Source organism: Pecten maximus, chromosome 2, assembly GCF_902652985.1.
Source record: "Pecten maximus chromosome 2, xPecMax1.1, whole genome shotgun sequence".
Taxonomy (NCBI): Eukaryota; Metazoa; Mollusca; class Bivalvia; order Pectinida; family Pectinidae; genus Pecten; species Pecten maximus.
Window position 1 is genome coordinate 797,920 of NC_047016.1, and position 21,618 is coordinate 819,537.

The following is a 21,618-nucleotide window of genomic DNA, read 5'->3' on the forward strand; positions in this document are numbered from 1 at the left end:
TCGATGATAAATATGTTTAATGATAACTATCGCCTATGTATTAACTAGTAACGATATAGAGATATCCCCTAGTAACGATATAGAGATATCCCCTAGTAACGATATAGAGATATCACCTAGTAACGATCTAGAGATATCACCTAGTAACGATACAGAGATATCACCTAGTAACGATACAGAGATATCGCCTAGTAACGATAGAGAGATATCACCTAGTAACGATAGAGAGATATCGCCTAGTAACGATATAGAGATATCGCCTAGTAACGATAGAGAGATATCACCTAGTAACGATAGAGAGATATCGCCTAGTAACGATAGAGAGATATCACCTAGTAACGATAGAGAGATATCACCTAGTAACGATAGAGAGATATCACCTAGTAACGATAGAGAGATATCACCTAGTAACGATAGAGAGATATCGCCTAGTAACGATATAGAGATATCGCCTTGTAACGATTGAGAGATATCGCCTAGTAATGATATAGAGATATCGCCTAGTAACGATAGAGATATATCGACTAGTAACGATAGAGAGATATCACCTAGTAACGATAGAGAGATATCGCCTAGTAATGATATAGAGATATCACCTAGTAACGATAGAGAGATATCGCCTAGTAACGATAGAGAGATATCGCCTAGTAACGATATAGAGATATCACCTAGTAACGATAGAGAGATATCACCTAGTAACGATAGAGAGATATCGCCTAGTAACGATAGAGAGATATCGCCTAGTAACGAGTATAAATTGCACAGTGAGCGTCACCATAAAATATCCGATAGGAACGATGGAAAGCTATCTCCTAAATACAATGTATCAAAATCAGTGTATGACTACATTGTATATGTATCGGTGTATGACTACAATGTATCTGTATCATTGTATTACTACATTGTAATTGCATCAGTGCATGACTACATTGTATCTTTACCAGTGTATGACTACATTGTATATGTATCAGTGTATGACTACATTGTATATGTATCAGTGTATGACTACATTGTATCTGTATCAGTGTATGACTACATTGTATATGAATCATTGTATGACTACATTGTATATGTATTAGTGTATGACTACATTGTATATGTATCAGTGTATGACTACAATGTATCTCTAACATTGTATGACTACATTGTATATGTATCAGTGCATGGCTACATTGTATATGTATCAGTGTATGACTACATTGTATATGTATCAGTGTATGACTACATTGTATCTGTATCAGTGTATGACTACATTGTATATGTATCAGTGTATGACTACATTGTATATGTATCAGTGTATGACTACATTGTATCTGTATCAGTGTATGACTACATTGTATCTGTATCAGTGTATGACTACAATGTATCCCTAACATTGTATGGCTACATTGTATATGTATCAGTGTATGACTACATTGTTTATGTATCAGTGTATGACTACAATGTATCTCTAACATTGCATGACTACATTGTATCTCTATCAGTGTTTGACTACATTGTATCTCTATCAGTATTTGACTACATTGTATCTGTATCAGTGTATGACTACATTGTATCTGTATCAGTGTATGACTACATTGCATATGTATCATATGAACTCATCGAGGAATCTATTATTTCTGGGACAATACCAGATGAGTTCAGGATGGTGCGTAACCTGATTGGCAAACACAAGCGGAGGTTGATAACTAAATACTAGCCTGTGCAAGTGCTCCAAACAGTTTAGTATTTTGGTTACTAACCTGTGCTCGTGCTCCAATCAGGTTAGTATTTTGGTTACTAACCTGTGCTCGTGCTCCAAACAGGTTAGTATTTTGGTTACTAACCTGTGCTCGTGCTCCAAACAGGTTAGTATTTTGGTTACTTACCTGTGCATGTGCTCCAATCAGGTTAGTATTTTGGTTACTAACCTGTGTACGTGCTCCAAACAGTTTAGTATTATGGTTACTAACCTGTGCACGTGTTGTATGGGGTAATACGTCCAATACTAACTTTGATCAAACAAAGGAACCATGCGGTAATCTGTGATAAGCATTTGCATGACTAGATAAAATATTATTGAACAACAGTTGAAAAATATTTTAAACAAGAAACATCTAATAAATACCTCTGTATTAACATTATATTGGAATCAATGTCTAAATACGAAAATTAAAATAGCCGTAGTCTACTCTTGAAGGAGTCACATTTTTAATTTGAATACACAACAATAGATAGGCCAACGCATCACATGATCTGTGTATATGATGACGTGAAATCATTACATACAATGAATGTTATCCTCCACGAGTTCAAATAATCTTGACCGAAATAAACTAAAAGACAATACAATTATGCAAAACTCGAATATGCGGCGTCGATATCCTGACCCAAACAGAACACTGGATTAAGGATCGGTATCAATATACGTGTGTCTTTACCGACTTTATCCGAACTTATCTTCGAAGGGAAAGCGTAGAACCACATGCTGTTTTGAGGGTCATTTCCACGCCGGAGAAGCATGTCTGGCGCTCGTGAAAGTCTCATGCTTGCCCGGCGTGGTCACTCAATCGTAGAGACTCAGTCCCCCGGGGCCCGTGCCTCATTACCTGTCAGCGTTATGGCATCATTCTCCACTCATTTCATTACTTCAATCAGAATCCATTGATCACGTGTCATTCCAGAAATCGTTGTGGCGTGAATGCTCTGTATCGTTGAAATTTTAATCACAATCCTATTTTAGCGGTCATTTTAACAAAAACCTCTTTACTGCCCTAAACCAGACGATGGCTTGTTTCCAGATGTCGCCTCATATCGACTTTCCGCTGGAAGCTCCGCCCACACCGCTCGCACGTGAAGGGTTTAAAGCCCGTATGTTTGCGTGTGTGTGTTATGAGATTTGAGGACTGACTGAAGGCTTTCCCACACACGGAACATTTATGAGGTTTTTCACCTGAAAAAAAGAAAGAAACGAATTTGTCATTTTGCACGCGACAAATAGATGAGAAATTAGTTGTTAGGGGAAACAAACATACTTGTACAGTATATAGTACGCGACGAAAACAATGCAAAGCGATGCCTGACACAGAAAAGTGCAAGATATACCGACATTTGTGCTGAAAAACTGTTCTTTGATTTTCAAATGATTCAGTTTACATGACTTGCAATGCTTTTGCAATGCTTTACCTGTGTGTATGTACGTGTGCTTCTTCATGTCCGATTTCTGATGGAATCGCTTGCCGCAGTATTGACAAGGGTAGGGGCGGGTGTCACTATGGATGAGCATGTGTGTGTTGAGAGTTGACGAACGCTTGAAGCCCTTACCACACTCTTTACAGCGGAAAGTCCTGTGGGGCGCAAACTCTTCTTCACCATTACCAAAAAACTGAGAGTCTCGAAAGTTCATGGAGTGTGCCACATGGTCTCCTTCGTCCCGGAACCCCTTGAATGAATCTGTAGAGTCCGTAGGAGAGGGTAACCCGAACGGTCCACAACAAAACCTGGTTCTCATACAGTCACACTTTCCTTCAGTGGCAAGGGTACATTCTCTGTTACTCGGGGTTTTTATCTCGTTGTCTTTAAAAAGACTGTTAAATAAACTGTCATCATTGGCTCCTCTGCCGATCACGTGATCAGACGTGATGTCCATCCAGCGGAGGTACTGCTGGAACAGCTCCTTGATTCTCTGTTGATGAACTGTGATGTGTAACTCTGAAAAAAGAAGGTATTTGTAATACTACAGGCTGTCAGCATTCTCTGAAATTCTGAGTAGAGAAGGCATTAGTAAATACTGTCGGCTGTGTCCCTGTAACTTAGAGAAGGCATTGGTAAATACTGTCGGATGTGTCCCTGTAACTCTGAGGAGAGAAGGCATTAGTAAATACTGTCGACTGTGTCCCTGTAACTCTGAGGAGAGAAGGCATTAGTAAATACTGTCGACTGTGTCCCTGTAACTTAGAGAAGGCATTGGTAAATACTGTCGGCTGTGTCCCTGTAACTTAGAGAAGGCATTAGTAAATACTGTCGGCTGTGTCCCTGTAACTCTGAGGAGAGAAGGCATTAGTAAATACTGTCGGCTGTGTCCCTGTAACTCTGAGGAGAGAAGGCATTAGTAAATAATGTCGACTGTGTCCCTGTAACTCTGATGAGAGAAGGCATTAGTAAATAATGTCGACTGTGTCCCTGTAACTCTGATGAGAGAAGGCATTAGTAAATAATGTCGACTGTGTCCCTGTAACTCTGAGGAGAGAAGGCATTAGTAAATACTGTCGACTGTGTCCCTGTAACTCTGATGAGAGAAGGCATTAGTAAATATTGTCGGATGTGTCCCTGTAACTCTGAGGAGAGAAGGCATTAGTAAATACTGTCGACTGTGTCCCTGTAACTCTGAGGAGAGAAGGCATTAGTAAATACTGTCGGCTGTGTCCCTGTAACTCTGATGAGAGAAGGCATTAGTAAATATTGTCGACTGTGTCCCTGTAACTTAGAGAAGGCATTAGTAAATACTGTCGACTGTGTCCCTGTAACTCTGAGGAGAGAAGGCATTAGTAAATACTGTCGGCTGTGTCCCTGTAACTCTGAGGAGAGAAGGCATTAGTAAATACTGTCGGCTGTGTCCCTGTAACTTAGAGAAGGCATTAGTAAATACTGTCGACTGTGTCCCTGTAACTCTGAGGAGAGAAGGCATTAGTAAATACTGTCGACAGTGTCCGTGTAACTCTGAGGAGAGAAGGCATTAGTAAATACTGTCGGCTGTGTCCCTGTAATTCTGAGGAGAGAAGGCATTAGTAAATACTGTCGAGTGTAAATATTATTTGTAAAATCTGCCGGCTGTAAGCATTCCCCCTGTAATTATGAGAGGAAAAAACATGAAAATACTTGTATGTAAAACAGAGATGGTGATAGATTGTCATATATGACAATGTACATGGTAAATTGTGACAGGGGCGATGTACATGGTAGACTGTGACACATGGCAATGTACATGGTAGACTGTGATACACGACAACGTACATGGTAGACTGTGACACGTGACAATGTACATGGTAGACTGTGACACGTGACAATGTACATGGTAGACTGTGACACAGATCAATGTACATGGTAGACTGTGACACGTGACACCGTACATGGTAGACTGTGACACAGTACAATGTACATGGTAGACTGTGACCCGTGACACCGTACATGGTAGACTGTGACGCGTGACAATGTACATGGTAGACTGTGACACAGGACAATGTACATGGTAGACTTTGACACAGGACAATGTACATGGTAGACTGTGACGCGTGACAATGTACATGGTAGACTGTGACACAGGACAATGTACACGGTAGACTGTGACACAGGACAATGTACATGGTAGACTGTGACGCGTGACAATGTACATGGTAGACTGTGACACAGTACAATGTACATGGTAGACTGTGACACAGCACACCGTACATGGTAGACTGTGACACGTGACAATGTACATGGTAGACTGTGACACGTGACACCGTACATGGTAGACTGTTGTACGGGACATTATATGGTAGAGATTTTGATTTGAGATGATTGGATTTTACCGCCTTCCAACAGTTTGTGGACAGTTTAGTCATTGGGAGAAACTCTTATTTTCCATTTGAAGTTCTAACTGGTACAATAGTCAACTCGGTGACTTTGCACTAGCTTTGATCTCCGATCCTAGTCGAATACACGCCCGACTGTACTCACTCAATATTAAGGCTAATGACAGCACGCCAAGCTGATCCTATGTAGAATTACCTAAAGAATTAATGAGAAGTATAATTGATCACAAACACCCAATCACTTACCTACCTAGTACCTGTACCGTTCGATAGAGCTATCATAATATATACCCGATACATCATAGCACGTGACGAGTCTAAAAACAACAGACTTCAAACGTAACAACGAACCCGGAATTCTTACTCAAAATCAACACAGATTACAAACTTAACAACGAAACTGTAATTCTTTTCTGAGATCACAGTACGTAAACGATCATGAATGGTTTGTAATTACAGGTAAAAAACAAAGTAAGTCAGAATGAAGGACATACTGCCAAAATTACCTATCATCGCGACACTCTCTTACTTCATGACACAGTCTGACATCGCGACACTCTATCACTTCGTGACACAGTCTGACATCGCGACACTCTCTTACTTTGACAGTCTCACATCGCGACACTCTCTTACTTTGACAGTCTCACATCGCGACACTCTCTTACTTCATGACACAACCTGACATCGCGACACTCTCTCACTTCGGGACACAACCTGACATCGCGACACTCTCTTACTTCCTGACACAGCCTGACATCCCGGCACTCTCTTACTTCATGACACAGTCTGACATCGCGACACTCTCTTACTTCATGACACAGTCTGACATCACGACACTCTCTTACTTCACGACACAGTCTGACATCGTGACACTCTCTTACTTCATGACACAGTCTGACATCGCGACACTCTCTTACTTCACGACACAACCTGACATCCCGACACTCTCTCACTTCACGACACAGTCTGACATCCCGACACTCTCTCACTTCACGACACAACCTGACATCCCGACACTCTCTCACTTCATGACACAGTCTGACATCCCGACACTCTCTTACTTCATGACACAGTCTGACATCGCGACACTCTCTTACTTCACGACACAGCCTGATATCGCGACACTCTCTCACTTCATGACACAGTCTGACATCGCGACACTCTCTTACTTTACGACACAACCTAACATCGTGACACTCTCTTACTTCATGACACAACCTGACATCGCGACACTTTCTTACTTCATGACACAACCTGACATCACGACACTCTCTTACTTCATGACACAGTCTGAAATCGTGACACTCTCTTACTTCACGACACAACCTGACATCCCGACACTCTCTTACTTCACGACACAGTCTGACATCGCGACACTCTCTTACTTCATGACACAGTCTGACATCGTGACACTCTCTTACTTCACGATACAGTCTGACATCGTGACACTCTCTTACTTCACGACACAGTCTGACATCGCGACACTCTCTTACTTCACGACACAGTCTGACATCGCGACACTCTCTTACTTCATGACACAGTCTTATATCGCGACACTCTCTTACTTCATGACACAGCCTGACATCGCGACACTCTCTTACTTCATGACACAGTCTGACATCGCGACACTCTCTTACTTCATGACACAGCCTGACATCGCGACACTCTCTTACTTCATGACACAGCCTGACATTGTGACACTCTCTTACTTCACGACACAGTCTTACATCGCGACACTCTCTTACTTCATGACAGTCTGACATCGCGACACTCTCTTACTTCATGACACAGTCTTATATCGCGACACTCTCTTACTTCGTGACACAGTCTGACATCGCGACACTCTCTTACTTCATGACACAACCTGACATCGCGACACTCTCTTACTTCGTGACACAGCCTGACATCTCGACACTCTCTTACTTCATGACACAACCTGACATCGCGACACTCTCTTACTTCGTGACACAGCCTGACATCTCGACACTCTCTTACTTCATGACACAACCTGACATCTCGACACTCTCTTACTTCATGACACAACCTGACATCTCGACACTCTCTTACTTCATGACACAAGCTGACATTGCGACATTCTCTTACTTCGTGACACAGCCTGACATCTCGACACTCTCTTACTTCATGACACAACCTGACATCGCGACACTCTCTTACTTCGTGACACAGCCTGACATCGCGACACTCTCTTACTTCACGACACAGTCTGACATCACGACAATCTCTTACTTCTTGACACAGTCTGACATCGCGACACTCTCTTACTTCATGACACAACCTGACATTGCGACCCTCTCTTACTTTGACAGCCTGACATTGCGACACTCTCTTACTTCAAGACACAGTCTGACATCACGACACTCTCTTACTTCATGACACAGTCTGACATCGTGACACTCTCTTACTTCATGACACAGTCTGACATCGCGACACTCTCTTACTTCATGACACAGTCTGACATCGCGACACTCTCTTACTTCACGACACAGTCTGACATCACGACAATCTCTTACTTCTTGACACAGTCTGACATCGCGACACTCTCTTACTTCATGACACAACCTGACATTGCGACCCTCTCTTACTTTGACAGCCTGACATTGCGACACTCTCTTACTTCAAGACACAGTCTGACATCACGACACTCTCTTACTTCACGACACAGTCTGACATCGTGACACTCTCTTACTTCATGACACAGTCTGACATCGCGACACTCTCTTACTTCGTGACACAGCCTGACATCGCGATAATCTCTTACTTCGTGACACAGTCTGACATCCCGACACTCTCTAACTTCATGACACAGTCTGACATCACGACACTCTCTTACTTCATGACACAGCCTGACATCGCGACACTCTCTTACTTCATGACACAGCCTGACATTGTGACAGTCTCTTACTTCATGACACAGTCTGACATCACGACAATCTTTTACTTCTTGACACAGTCTGACATCGCGACACTCTCTTACTTCATGACACAACCTGACATTGCGACCCTCTCTTACTTTGACAGCCTGACATTGCGACACTCTCTTACTTCAAGACACAGTCTGACATCACGACACTCTCTTACTTCACGACACAGTCTGACATCGTGACACTCTCTCACTTCATGACACAGTCTGACATCGCGACACTCTCTTACTTTACGACACAACCTAACATCGTGACACTCTCTTACTTCATGACACAACCTGACATCGCGACACTTTCTTACTTCATGACACAACCTGACATCACGACACTCTCTTACTTCATGACACAGTCTGAAATCGTGACACTCTCTTACTTCACGACACAACCTGACATCCCGACACTCTCTTACTTCACGACACAGTCTGACATCGCGACACTCTCTTACTTCATGACACAGTCTGACATCGTGACACTCTCTTACTTCACGATACAGTCTGACATCGTGACACTCTCTTACTTCACGACACAGTCTGACATCGCGACACTCTCTTACTTCACGACACAGTCTGACATCGCGACACTCTCTTACTTCATGACACAGTCTTATATCGCGACACTCTCTTACTTCATGACACAGCCTGACATCGCGACACTCTCTTACTTCATGACACAGTCTGACATCGCGACATTCTCTTACTTCATGACACAGCCTGACATCGCGACACTCTCTTACTTCATGACACAGCCTGACATTGTGACACTCTCTTACTTCACGACACAGTCTTACATCGCGACACTCTCTTACTTCATGACAGTCTGACATCGCGACACTCTCTTACTTCATGACACAGTCTTATATCGCGACACTCTCTTACTTCGTGACACAGTCTGACATCGCGACACTCTCTTACTTCATGACACAACCTGACATCGCAACACTCTCTTACTTCGTGACACAGCCTGACATCTCGACACTCTCTTACTTCATGACACAACCTGACATCGCGACACTCTCTTACTTCGTGACACAGCCTGACATCTCGACACTCTCTTACTTCATGACACAACCTGACATCTCGACACTCTCTTACTTCATGACACAACCTGACATCTCGACACTCTCTTACTTCATGACACAAGCTGACATTGCGACATTCTCTTACTTCGTGACACAGCCTGACATCTCGACACTCTCTTACTTCATGACACAACCTGACATCGCGACACTCTCTTACTTCATGACACAGCCTGACATCGCGACACTCTCTTACTTCACGACACAGTCTGACATCACGACACTCTCTTACTTCTTGACACAGTCTGACATCGCGACACTCTCTTACTTCATGACACAACCTGACATTGCGACCCTCTCTTACTTTGACAGCCTGACATTGCGACACTCTCTTACTTCAAGACACAGTCTGACATCACGACACTCTCTTACTTCACGACACAGTCTGACATCGTGACACTCTCTTACTTCATGACACAGTCTGACATCGCGACACTATCTTACTTCATGACACAGTCTGACATCGCGACACTCTCTTACTTCACGACACAGTCTGACATCACGACAATCTCTTACTTCTTGACACAGTCTGACATCGCGACACTCTCTTACTTCATGACACAACCTGACATTGCGACCCTCTCTTACTTTGACAGCCTGACATTGCGACACTCTCTTACTTCAAGACACAGTCTGACATCACGACACTCTCTTACTTCACGACACAGTCTGACATCGTGACACTCTCTTACTTCATGACACAGTCTGACATCGCGACACTCTCTTACTTCGTGACACAGCCTGACATCGCGATAATCTCTTACTTCGTGACACAGTCTGACATCCCGACACTCTCTAACTTCATGACACAGTCTGACATCACGACACTCTCTTACTTCATGACACAGCCTGACATCCCGACACTCTCTTACTTCGTGAAACAGCCTGACATCGCGACACTCTCTTACTTCATGACACAGTCTGACATCGCGACACTCTCTTACTTCATGACACAACCTGACATCCCGACACTCTCTTACTTCGTGACACAGCCCGACATCGCGACACTCTCTTACTTTGACAGTCTCACATCGCGACACTCTCTTACTTTGACAGTCTCACATCGCGACACTCTCTTACTTCATGACACAACCTGACATCGCGACACTCTCTCACTTCGGGACACAACCTGACATCGCGACACTCTCTTACTTCCTGACACAGCCTGACATCACGACACTCTCTTACTTCACGACACAGTCTGACATCACGACACTCTCTTACTTCACGACACAGTCTGACATCGCGACACTCTCTTACTTCACGACACAACCTGACATCCCGACACTCTCTTACTTCACGACACAGTCTGACATCGCGACACTCTCTTACTTCACGACACAGCCTGATATCGCGACACTCTCTCACTTCATGACACAGTCTGACATCGTGACACTCTCTTACTTCATGACACAGTCTGACATCGTGACACTCTCTTACTTCATGACACAGTCTGACATCGTGACACTCTCTTACTTCACGACACAGTCTGACATCGTGACACTCTCTTACTTCACGACACAGTCTGACATCGCGACACTCTCTTACTTCACGACACAGTCTGACATCGCGACACTCTCTTACTTCATGACACAGTCTTACATCGCGACACTCTCTTACTTCATGACACAGTCTGACATCCCGACACTCTCTTACTTCATGACACAGTCTGACATCGCGACATTCTCTTACTTCATGACACAGCCTGACATCGCGACACTCTCTTACTTCATGACACAGCCTGACATTGTGACAGTCTCTTACTTCATGACACAGTCTGACATCACGACAATCTTTTACTTCTTGACACAGTCTGACATCGCGACACTCTCTTACTTCATGACACAACCTGACATTGCGACCCTCTCTTACTTTGACAGCCTGACATTGCGACACTCTCTTACTTCAAGACACAGTCTGACATCACGACACTCTCTTACTTCACGACACAGTCTGACATCGTGACACTCTCTTACTTCATGACACAGTCTGACATCGCGACACTCTCTTACTTCACGACACAGTCTGACATCACGACACAGTCTGACATCACGACACTCTCTTACTTCATGACACAGTCTGACATCGCGACACTCTCTTACTTCGTGACACAGCCTGACATCGCGATAATCTCTTACTTCGTGACACAGTCTGACATCCCGACACTCTCTAACTTCATGACACAGTCTGATATCACGACACTCTCTTACTTCATGACACAGCCTGACATCCCGACACTCTCTTACTTCGTGAAACAGCCTGACATCGCGACACTCTCTTACTTCATGACACAGTCTGACATCGCGACACTCTCTTACTTCATGACACAACCTAACATCGCGACACTCTCTTACTTCGTGACACAGCCTGACATCGCGACACTCTCTTACTTTGACAGTCTCACATCGCGACACTCTCTTACTTTGACAGTCTCACATCGCGACACTCTCTTACTTCATGACACAACCTGACATCGCGACACTCTCTCACTTCGGGACACAGGCTGACATCGCGACAATCTCTTACTTCCTGACACAGCCTGACATCGCGACACTCTCTCACTTCGTGACACAGCCTGACATCGCGACACTCTCTTACTTCCTGACACAGCCTGACATCCCGACACTCTCTTACTTCGTGAAACAGCCTGACATCGCGACACTCTCTTACTTCATGACACAGTCTGACATCGCGACACTCTCTTACTTCACGACACAACCTGACATCCCGACACTCTCTTACTTCACGACACAGTCTGACATCGCTACACTCTCTTACTTGATGACACAACCTGACATCACGACACTCTCTTACTTCATGACACAAACTGACATCGCGACACTCTCTTACTTGGTGACACAGCCTGACATCACGACACTCTCTTACTTCATGATACCACCTGACATCGCGACACTCTCTTACTTCGTGACACAGCCTGACATCGCGACACTCTTTTACTTCATGACACAACCTGACATCCCGACACTCTCTTACTTCATGATACAACCTGACATCGCGACACTCTCTTACTTCATGACACAACCTGACATCGTGACACTCTCTTACTTCGTGACACAGTCTGACATCGCGATAATCTCTTACTTTATGACACAGCCTGACATCGCGATAATCTCTTACTTCATGACACAGCCTGACATCGCGACACTCTCTTACTTCGTGACACAGTCTGACATCACGACACTCTCTTACTTCGTGACACAGCCTGACATCGCGATAATCTCTTACTTCATGACACAGCCTGACATCACGATAATCTCTTACTTCATGACACAGCCTGACATCGCGACACTCTCTTACTTCATGACACAGTCTGACATCGCGACACTCTCTTACTTCGTGACACAGCCTGACATCGCGATAATCTCTTACTTCATGACACAGCCTGACATCGCGATAATCTCTTACTTCATGACACAGTCTGACATCGCGACACTCTCTTACTTCATGACACAGTCTGACATCGCGACACTTTCTTACTTCATGACACAACCTGACATTGGGACACTCTCTTACTTCGTGACACAGCCTGACATCGTGACACTATCTTACTTTGACAGCCTGACATCGCGACACTCTCTTACTTCGTGACACAGCCTGACATTACGACACTCTCTTACTTCATGACACAGTCTGACATCGCGACACTCTCTTACTTCGTGACACAACCTGACATCGCGACACTCTCTTACTTCATGACACAGTCTGACATCGCGACACTCTCTTACTTCATGACACAGTCTGACATCGCGACACTCTCTTACTTCACGACACAACCTGACATCCCGACACTCTCTTACTTCATGACACAGTCTGACATCGCGACACTCTCTTACTTCATGACACAACCTGACATCGCTACACTTTCTTACTTCATGACACAAGCTGACATTGGGACACTCTCTTACTTCATGACACAGTCTGACATCGCGACATTCTCTTACTTCACGACACAGTCTGACATCGCGACACTATCTTACTTCATGACACAGTCTTACATCGCGACACTCTCTTACTTCATGACACAGTCTGACATCCCGACACTCTCTTACTTCGTGACACAGCCTGACATCGCGACACTCTCTTACTTCATGACACAGTCTCACATCGCGACATTCTCTTACTTCATGACACAGTCTGACATCGTGACACTCTCTTACTTCGTGACACAGTCTGACATCGTGACACTCTCTTACTTTGACAGTCTCACATCGCGACACTCTCTTACTTTGACAGTCTCACATCGCGACACTCTCTTACTTCATGACACAACCTGACATTACGACACTCTCTTACTTTGACAGTCTGACATCACCACACTCTCAACTGAATATCATGACATTGCCCGACAACAAAAACCTACGTGACGACCTCATCAAGTTTTGCGGAAGAGAAGATTGCTTTCTTTAACTGACGACGATATTTTATGTTCATGATAACATTTCATATGTCTTAATTTTAAGTCGGGAGTTAATCCCGTCTACATCTAGGTGGTCGGGAGTTAATCCCGTCTACATCTAGGTGGTCGGGAGTAAATCCCCTCTACATCTAGGTGGTGGGGAGTTAATCCCCTCTACATCTAGCTGGTAAGCAGTAAATCCCCTCTACATCTAGGTGGTCTGGAGTAAATCCCCCTACATCTACCTTATCGGGAGTTAATCCCCTCTACATCTAGGTGGTCGGGAGTTAATCCCCTCTACATCTAGGTGGTCGGGAGTTAATCCCCTCTACATCTAGGTGGTCGGGAGTTAATCCCCTCTACATCTAGCTGGTCGGGGGTAAAACCCTCTCTACATCTAACTGGTCGGGAGTTAATCCCCTCCACATCTAGGTGGTCGGGAGTTAATCCCCTCTACATCTAGGTGGTCGGGAGTTAATCCCCTCTACATCTAGGTGGTCGGGAGTTAATCCCCTCTACATCTAGGTGGTTGGGAGTTAATCCCCTCTACATCTAGGTGGTCGGGAGTAAATCCCGTCTACATCTAGGTGGTCGGGAGTTAATCCCCTCTACATCTAGGCGGTCGGGAGTTAATCCCCTCTACATCTAGGTGGTCGGGAGTAAATCCCCTCTACATCTAGGTGGTCGGGAGTAAATCCCCTCTACATCTAGGTGGTCGGGAGTTAATCCCCTCTACATCTAGGTGGTCGGGAGTTAATCCCCTCTACGTCTAGGTGGTCAGGAGTTAATCCCCTCTACATCTAGGTGGTCGGGAGTTAATCCCCTCTACGTCTAGGTGGTCAGGAGTAAATCCCCTCTACATCTAGGTGGTCGGGAGTTAATACCCTCTACGTCTAGGTGGTCGGGAGTAAATCCCCTCTACATCTAGGTGGTCGGGAGTTAATCCCCTCTACATCTAGGTGGTCGGGAGTTAATCCCCTCTACATCTAGGTGGTCGGGAGTAAATCCCCTATACATCTAGGTGGTCGGGAGTTAATCCCCTCTACATCTAGGTGGTCGGGAGTAAATCCCCTCTACATCTAGGTGGTCGGGAGTAAATCCCCCTACATCTACCTTATCGGGAGTTAATCCCCTCTACATCTAGGTGGTCGGGAGTTAATCCCCTCTACATCTAGGTGGTCGGGAGTTAATCCCCTCTACATCTAGGTGGTTGGGAGTTAATCCCCTCTACATCTAGCTGGTCGGGGGTAAAACCCTCTCTACATCTAACTGGTCGGGAGTTAATCCCCTCTACATCTAGGTGGTCGGGAGTTAATCCCCTCTACATCTAGGTGGTCGGGAGTTAATCCCCTCTACATTTAGGTGGTCGGGAGTTAATCCCCTCTACATCTAGGTGGTCGGGAGTTAATCCCCTCCACATCTAGGTGGTCGGGAGTAAATCCCGTCTACATCTAGGTGGTCGGGAGTTAATCCCCTCTACATCTAGGTGGTCGGGAGTTAATCCCCTCTACATCTAGGTGGTCGGGAGTAAATCCCCACTACATCTAGGTGGTCGGGAGTTAATCCCCTCTACATCTAGGTGGTCGGGAGTTAATGCCCTCTACATCTAGGTGGTCGGGAGTAAATCCCCTCTACATCTAGGTGGTCGGGAGTTAATCCCCTCTACATCTAGGTGGTCGGGAGTAAATCCCCTCTACATCTAGGTGGTCGGGAGTAAATCCCCTCTACATCTAGGTGGTCGGGAGTTAATCCCCTCTACATCTAGGTGGTCGGGAGTAAATCCCCTCTACATCTAGGTGGTCGGGAGTAAATCCCCTCTACATCTAGGTGGTCTGGAGTTAATCCCTTCTACATCTAGGTGGTCGGGAGTTAATCCCCTCTACATCTAGGTGGTCGGGAGTTAATCCCTTCTACATCTAGGTGGTCGGGAGTTAATCCCCTCTACATCTAGGTGGTCGGGAGTTAATCCCCTCTACATCTAGGTGGTCGGGAGTTAATACCCTCTACATCTAGATGGTCGGGAGTTAATCCCTTCTACATCTAGGTGGTCGGGAGTTAATCCCCTCTACATCTAGGTGGTCGGGAGTTAATCCCCTCTACATCTAGGTGGTCGGGAGTTAATCCCCTCTACATCTTGGTGGTCGGGAGTAAATCCCCTCTACATCTAGGTGGTCGGGAGTTAATCCCCTCTACATCTAGGTGGTCGGGAGTAAATCCCCTCTACATCTAGGTGGTCGGGAGTTAATCCCCTCTACATCTAGGTGGTCGGGAGTAAATCCCGTCTACATCTAGGTGGTCGGGAGTTAATCCCCTCTACATCTAGGTGGTCGGGGGTAAAACCCTCTCTACATCTAGGTGGTCGGGAGTAAATCCCGTCTACATCTAGGTGGTCGGGAGTTAATCCCCTCTACATCTAGGTGGTCGGGAGTTAATCCCCTCTACATCTAGGTGGTCGGGGGTTAATCCCCTCTACATCTAGATGGTCGGGAGTAAATACCCTCTACATCTAGGTGGTCGGGAGTAAATCCCCTCTACATCTAGGTGGTCGGGAGTTAATCCCCTATACATCTAGGTGGTCGGGAGTTAATCCCCTCTACATCTAGGTGGTCGGGAGTTAATCCCCTCTACATCTAGGTGGTCGGGAGTTAATCCCCTCTACATCTAGGTGGTCGGGAGTAAATCCCCTCTACATCTAGGGGGTCGGGAGTAAATCCCCTCTACATCTAGGTGGTCGGGAGTAAATCCCGTCTACATCTAGGTGGTCGGGAGTAAATCCCGTCTACATCTAGGTGGTCGGGAGTTAATCCCCTCTACATCTAGGTGGTCGGGAGTTAATCCCCTCTACATCTAGGTGGTCGGGAGTAAATACCCACTACATCTAGGTGGTCGGGAGTTAATCCCCTCTACATCTAGGTGGTCGGGAGTTAATCCCCTCTACGTCTAGGTGGTCAGGAGTTAATCCCCTCTACATCTAGGTGGTCGGGAGTAAATCCCCTCTACATCTAGGTGGTCGGGAGTAAATCCCCTCTACATCTAGGTGGTCGGGAGTAAATCCTCTCTACATCTAGGTGGTCGGGAGTTAATCCCCTCTACGTCTAGGTGGTCAGGAGTTAATCCCCTCTACATCTAGGTGGTCGGGAGTTAATCCCCTCTACGTCTAGGTGGTCAGGAGTAAATCCCCTCTACATCTAGGTGGTCGGGAGTTAATACCCTCTACATCTAGGTGGTCGGGAGTAAATCCCCTCTACATCTAGGTGGTCGGGAGTTAATCCCCTCTACATCTAGGTGGTCGGGAGTTAATCCCCTCTACATCTAGGTGGTCGGAAGTAAATCCCCTATACATCTAGGTGGTCGGGAGTTAATCCCCTCTACATCTAGGTGGTCGGGAGTAAATCCCCTCTACATCTAGGTGGTCGGGAGTAAATCCCCCTACATCTACCTTATCGGGAGTTAATCCCCTCTACATCTAGGTGGTCGGGAGTTAATCCCCTCTACATCTAGGTGGTCGGGAGTTAATCCCCTCTACATCTAGGTGGTTGGGAGTTAATCCCCTCTACATCTAGCTGGTCGGGGGTAAAACCCTCTCTACATCTAACTGGTCGGGAGTTAATCCCCTCTACATCTAGGTGGTCGGGAGTTAATCCCCTCTACATCTAGGTGGTCGGGAGTTAATCCCCTCTACATCTAGGTGGTCGGGAGTTAATCCCCTCTACATCTAGGTGGTCGGGAGTAAATCCCGTCTACATCTAGGTGGTCGGGAGTTAATCCCCTCTACATCTAGGTGGTCGGGAGTTAATCCCCTCTACATCTAGGTGGTCGGGAGTAAATCCCCACTACATCTAGGTGGTCGGGAGTTAATCCCCTCTACATCTAGGTGGTCGGGAGTTAATGCCCTCTACATCTAGGTGGTCGGGAGTAAATACCCTCTACATCTAGGTGGTCGGGAGTTAATCCCCTCTACATCTAGGTGGTCGGGAGTAAATCCCCTCTACATCTAGGTGGTCGGGAGTAAATCCCCTCTACATCTAGGTGGTCGGGAGTTAATCCCCTCTACATCTAGGTGGTCGGGAGTTAATCCCGTCTACATCTAGGTGGTCGGGAGTAAATCCCGTCTACATCTAGGTGGTCGGGAGTTAATCCCCTCTACATCTAGGTGGTCGGGAGTTAATCCCCTCTACATCTAGGTGGTCGGGAGTAAATCCCCACTACATCTAGGTGGTCGGGAGTTAATCCCCTCTACATCTAGGTGGTCGGGAGTTAATGCCCTCTACATCTAGGTGGTCGGGAGTAAATACCCTCTACATCTAGGTGGTCGGGAGTTAATCCCCTCTACATCTAGGTGGTCGGGAGTAAATCCCCTCTACATCTAGGTGGTCGGGAGTAAATCCCCTCTACATCTAGGTGGTCGGGAGTTAATCCCCTCTACATCTAGGTGGTCGGGAGTATATCCCCTCTACATCTAGGTGGTCGGGAGTAAATCCCCTCTACATCTAGGTGGTCTGGAGTTAATCCCTTCTACATCTAGGTGGTCGGGAGTTAATCCCCTCTACATCTAGGTGGTCGGGAGTTAATCCCTTCTACATCTAGGTGGTCGGGAGTTAATCCCCTCTACATCTAGGTGGTCGGGAGTTAATCCCCTCTACATCTAGGTGGTCGGGAGTTAATACCCTCTACATCTAGATGGTCGGGAGTTAATCCCTTCTACATCTAGGTGGTCGGGAGTTAATCCCCTCTACATCTAGGTGGTCGGGAGTTAATCCCCTCTACATCTAGGTGGTCGGGAGTTAATCCCCTCTACATCTAGGTGGTCGGGAGTTAATCCCCTCTACATCTAGGTGGTCGGGAGTAAATCCCCTCTACATCTAGGTGGTCGGGAGTTACTCCCCTCTACATCTAGGTGGTCGGGAGTAAATCCCCTCTACATCTAGGTGGTCGGGAGTTAATCCCCTCTACATCTAGGTGGTCGGGAGTAAATCCCGTCTACATCTAGGTGGTCGGGAGTTAATCCCCTCTACATCTAGGTGGTCGGGGGTAAAACCCTCTCTACATCTAGGTGGTCGGGAGTAAATCCCGTCTACATCTAGGTGGTCGGGAGTTAATCCCCTCTACATCTAGGTGGTCGGGAGTTAATCCCCTCTACATCTAGGTGGTCGGGGGTTAATCCCCTCTACATCTAGATGGTCGGGAGTAAATACCCTCTACATCTAGGTGGTCGGGAGTAAATCCCCTCTACATCTAGGTGGTCGGGAGTTAATCCCCTATACATCTAGGTGGTCGGGAGTTAATCCCCTCTACATCTAGGTGGTCGGGAGTTAATCCCCTCTACATCTAGGTGGTCGGGAGTTAATCCCCTCTACATCTAGGTGGTCGGGAGTAAATCCCCTCTACATCTAGGGGGTCGGGAGTGAATCCCCTCTACATCTAAGTGGTCGGGAGTAAATCCCGTCTACATCTAGGTGGTCGGGAGTAAATCCCGTCTACATCTAGGTGGTCGGGAGTTAATCCCCTCTACATCTAGGTGGTCGGGAGTTAATCCCCTTTACATCTAGGTGGTCGGGAGTAAATCCCCACTACATCTAGGTGGTCGGGAGTTAATCCCCTCTACATCTAGGTGGTCGGGAGTTAATGCCCTCTACATCTAGGTGGTCGGGAGTTAATCCCCTCTACATCTAGGTGGTCGGGAGTAAATCCCCTCTACATCTAGGTGGTCGGGAGTTAATCCCCTCTACATCTAGGTGGTCGGGAGTTAATCCCCTCTACATCTAGGTGGTCGGGAGTTAATCCCCTCTACATCTAGGTGGTCGGGAGTTAATCCCGTCTATATCTAGGTGGTCGGGAGTTAATCCCCTCTACATCTCGGTGGTCGGGAGTTAATCCCCTCTACATCTAGGTGGTCGGGAGTTAATCCCCTCTACATCTAGGTGGTCGGGAGTTAATCCCGTCTACATCTAGGTGGTCGGGAGTTAATCCCCTCTACATCTAGGTGGTCGGGAGTTAATCCCGTCTACATCTTGGTGGTCGGGAGTTAATCCCCTCTACATCTAGGTGGTCGGGAGTTAATCCCCTCTACATCTAGGTGGTCGGGAGTTAATCCCCTCTACATCTAGGTGGTCGGGAGTTAATCCCCTCTACATCTAGGTGGTCGGGAGTTAATCCCCTCTACATCTAGGTGGTCGGGAGTAAATGCCCACTACATCTAGGTGGTCGGGGGTCAATCCCCTCTACATCTAGGTGGTCGGGAGTTAATCCCCTCTACATCTAGGTGGTCGGGAGTTAATCCCCTCTACATCTAGGTGGTCGGGAGTAAATCCCCTCTACATCTAGGTGGTCGGGAGTTAATTCCCTCTACATCTGCATGGTCGGGAGTTAATCCCCTCTACATCTAGCTGGTAAGGAGTTAATTCCTTCAACATGAAGGTGATCCCCTCTTTAATGTGGAAACTATAACAAAATAATTCAGTGTTTCCATAGAACGCTCCACTGAACACAGTGCTATCAGATCTACTGGCATCGAAATCACTTCCATATAAGAATTTCTTGAAAAAATCTCTGCATTATTGAAAGCGTCACATAAATCGTGAGATATGAGAGCGTGGCGAACCAACACTTCTAAATAATGCAAACTAATAAATGTCCTTTTAAACCCCGACAAACCTCGAGAACAAGTAGAGCAGCACATCCTCCTCAAATATTGATGTTTATAATATCAAATAGATTACGGTACTTATCGGCACTGCTGTCGTCTAGAATGTCTCGCCATACTAGAAAAGTGTACTGTGCTTCAATATACTGAATTTTATCAGAAAGGCCGGCATTGATCTCCGGTATATCATATTCTTTTCGTTCAAGATGAAATCAAAATGAGACAACAATTCATTTTTTTATCATAATTGGCATCATGTACAATTTTATTACATCAGAACAGATGTATTTTTCTGTCCTTGGTGAGTGATGTCTGGTTTTAAAACTAAATTGTTAAATTTATCACTACGTGAGGTGAGAGTAACGTTATCCCGTGTGGGTGGCGGCTATCCCTGAAAGAAAAGCGTCATTAGGTGTGAGAGTAACGTTATCCCGTGTGAGTGGTGTCTATCCGTGTAAGAGAAGCGTCATAAGGTGTGAGAGTAACGTTATCCCGTGTGAGTGGCGTCTATCCGTGTAAGAGAAGCGTCATTTGATGTGAGAATAACGTTATCCCGTGTGAGTGGTGTCTATCCTTGTAAGAGAAGCGTCATTAGGTGTGAGAGTAACGTTATCCCGTGTGATTGGTGTCTATCCTTGTAAGAGAAGCGTCATTAGGTGTGAGAGTAACGTTATCCCGTGTGAGTGGTGTCTATCCGTGTAAGAGAAGCGTCATTTGATGTGAGAGTAACGTTATCCCGTGTGAGTGGTGTCTATCCGTGAAAGAGAAGCGTCATTAGGTGTGAGAGTAACGTTATCCCGCGTGAGTGGTGTCTATCCGTGTAAGAGAAGCGTCATTAGGTGTGAGAGTAACGTTATCCCGTGTGAGTGGTGTCTATCCGTGTAAGAGAAGCGTCATTTGATGTGAGAGTAACGTTATCCCGTGTGAGTGGTGTCTATCCGTGTAAGAGAAGCGTCATTAGGTGTGAGAGTAACATTATCCCGTGTGAG

General features: G+C 45.9%; 1 protein-coding gene across 1 annotated transcript in view; it reads right to left on the minus strand.

Moving 5' to 3' along the window:
* Positions 1–1,241: 1,241 nt before the first annotated feature.
* Positions 1,242–21,618, minus strand: part of LOC117344190 (zinc finger and SCAN domain-containing protein 2-like) — a 74,335-nt gene continuing 53,958 nt past the window's right edge. The window contains exons 3-4 of the mRNA XM_033906848.1: positions 3,166–3,690; positions 1,242–2,932 (exon numbers count right to left, since the gene is read on the minus strand). Coding sequence (XP_033762739.1) covers positions 2,754–2,932; positions 3,166–3,690 — 704 coding nt within the window. The 3' untranslated portion in view covers positions 1,242–2,753. The remainder of the gene's footprint in view (positions 2,933–3,165; positions 3,691–21,618) is intronic.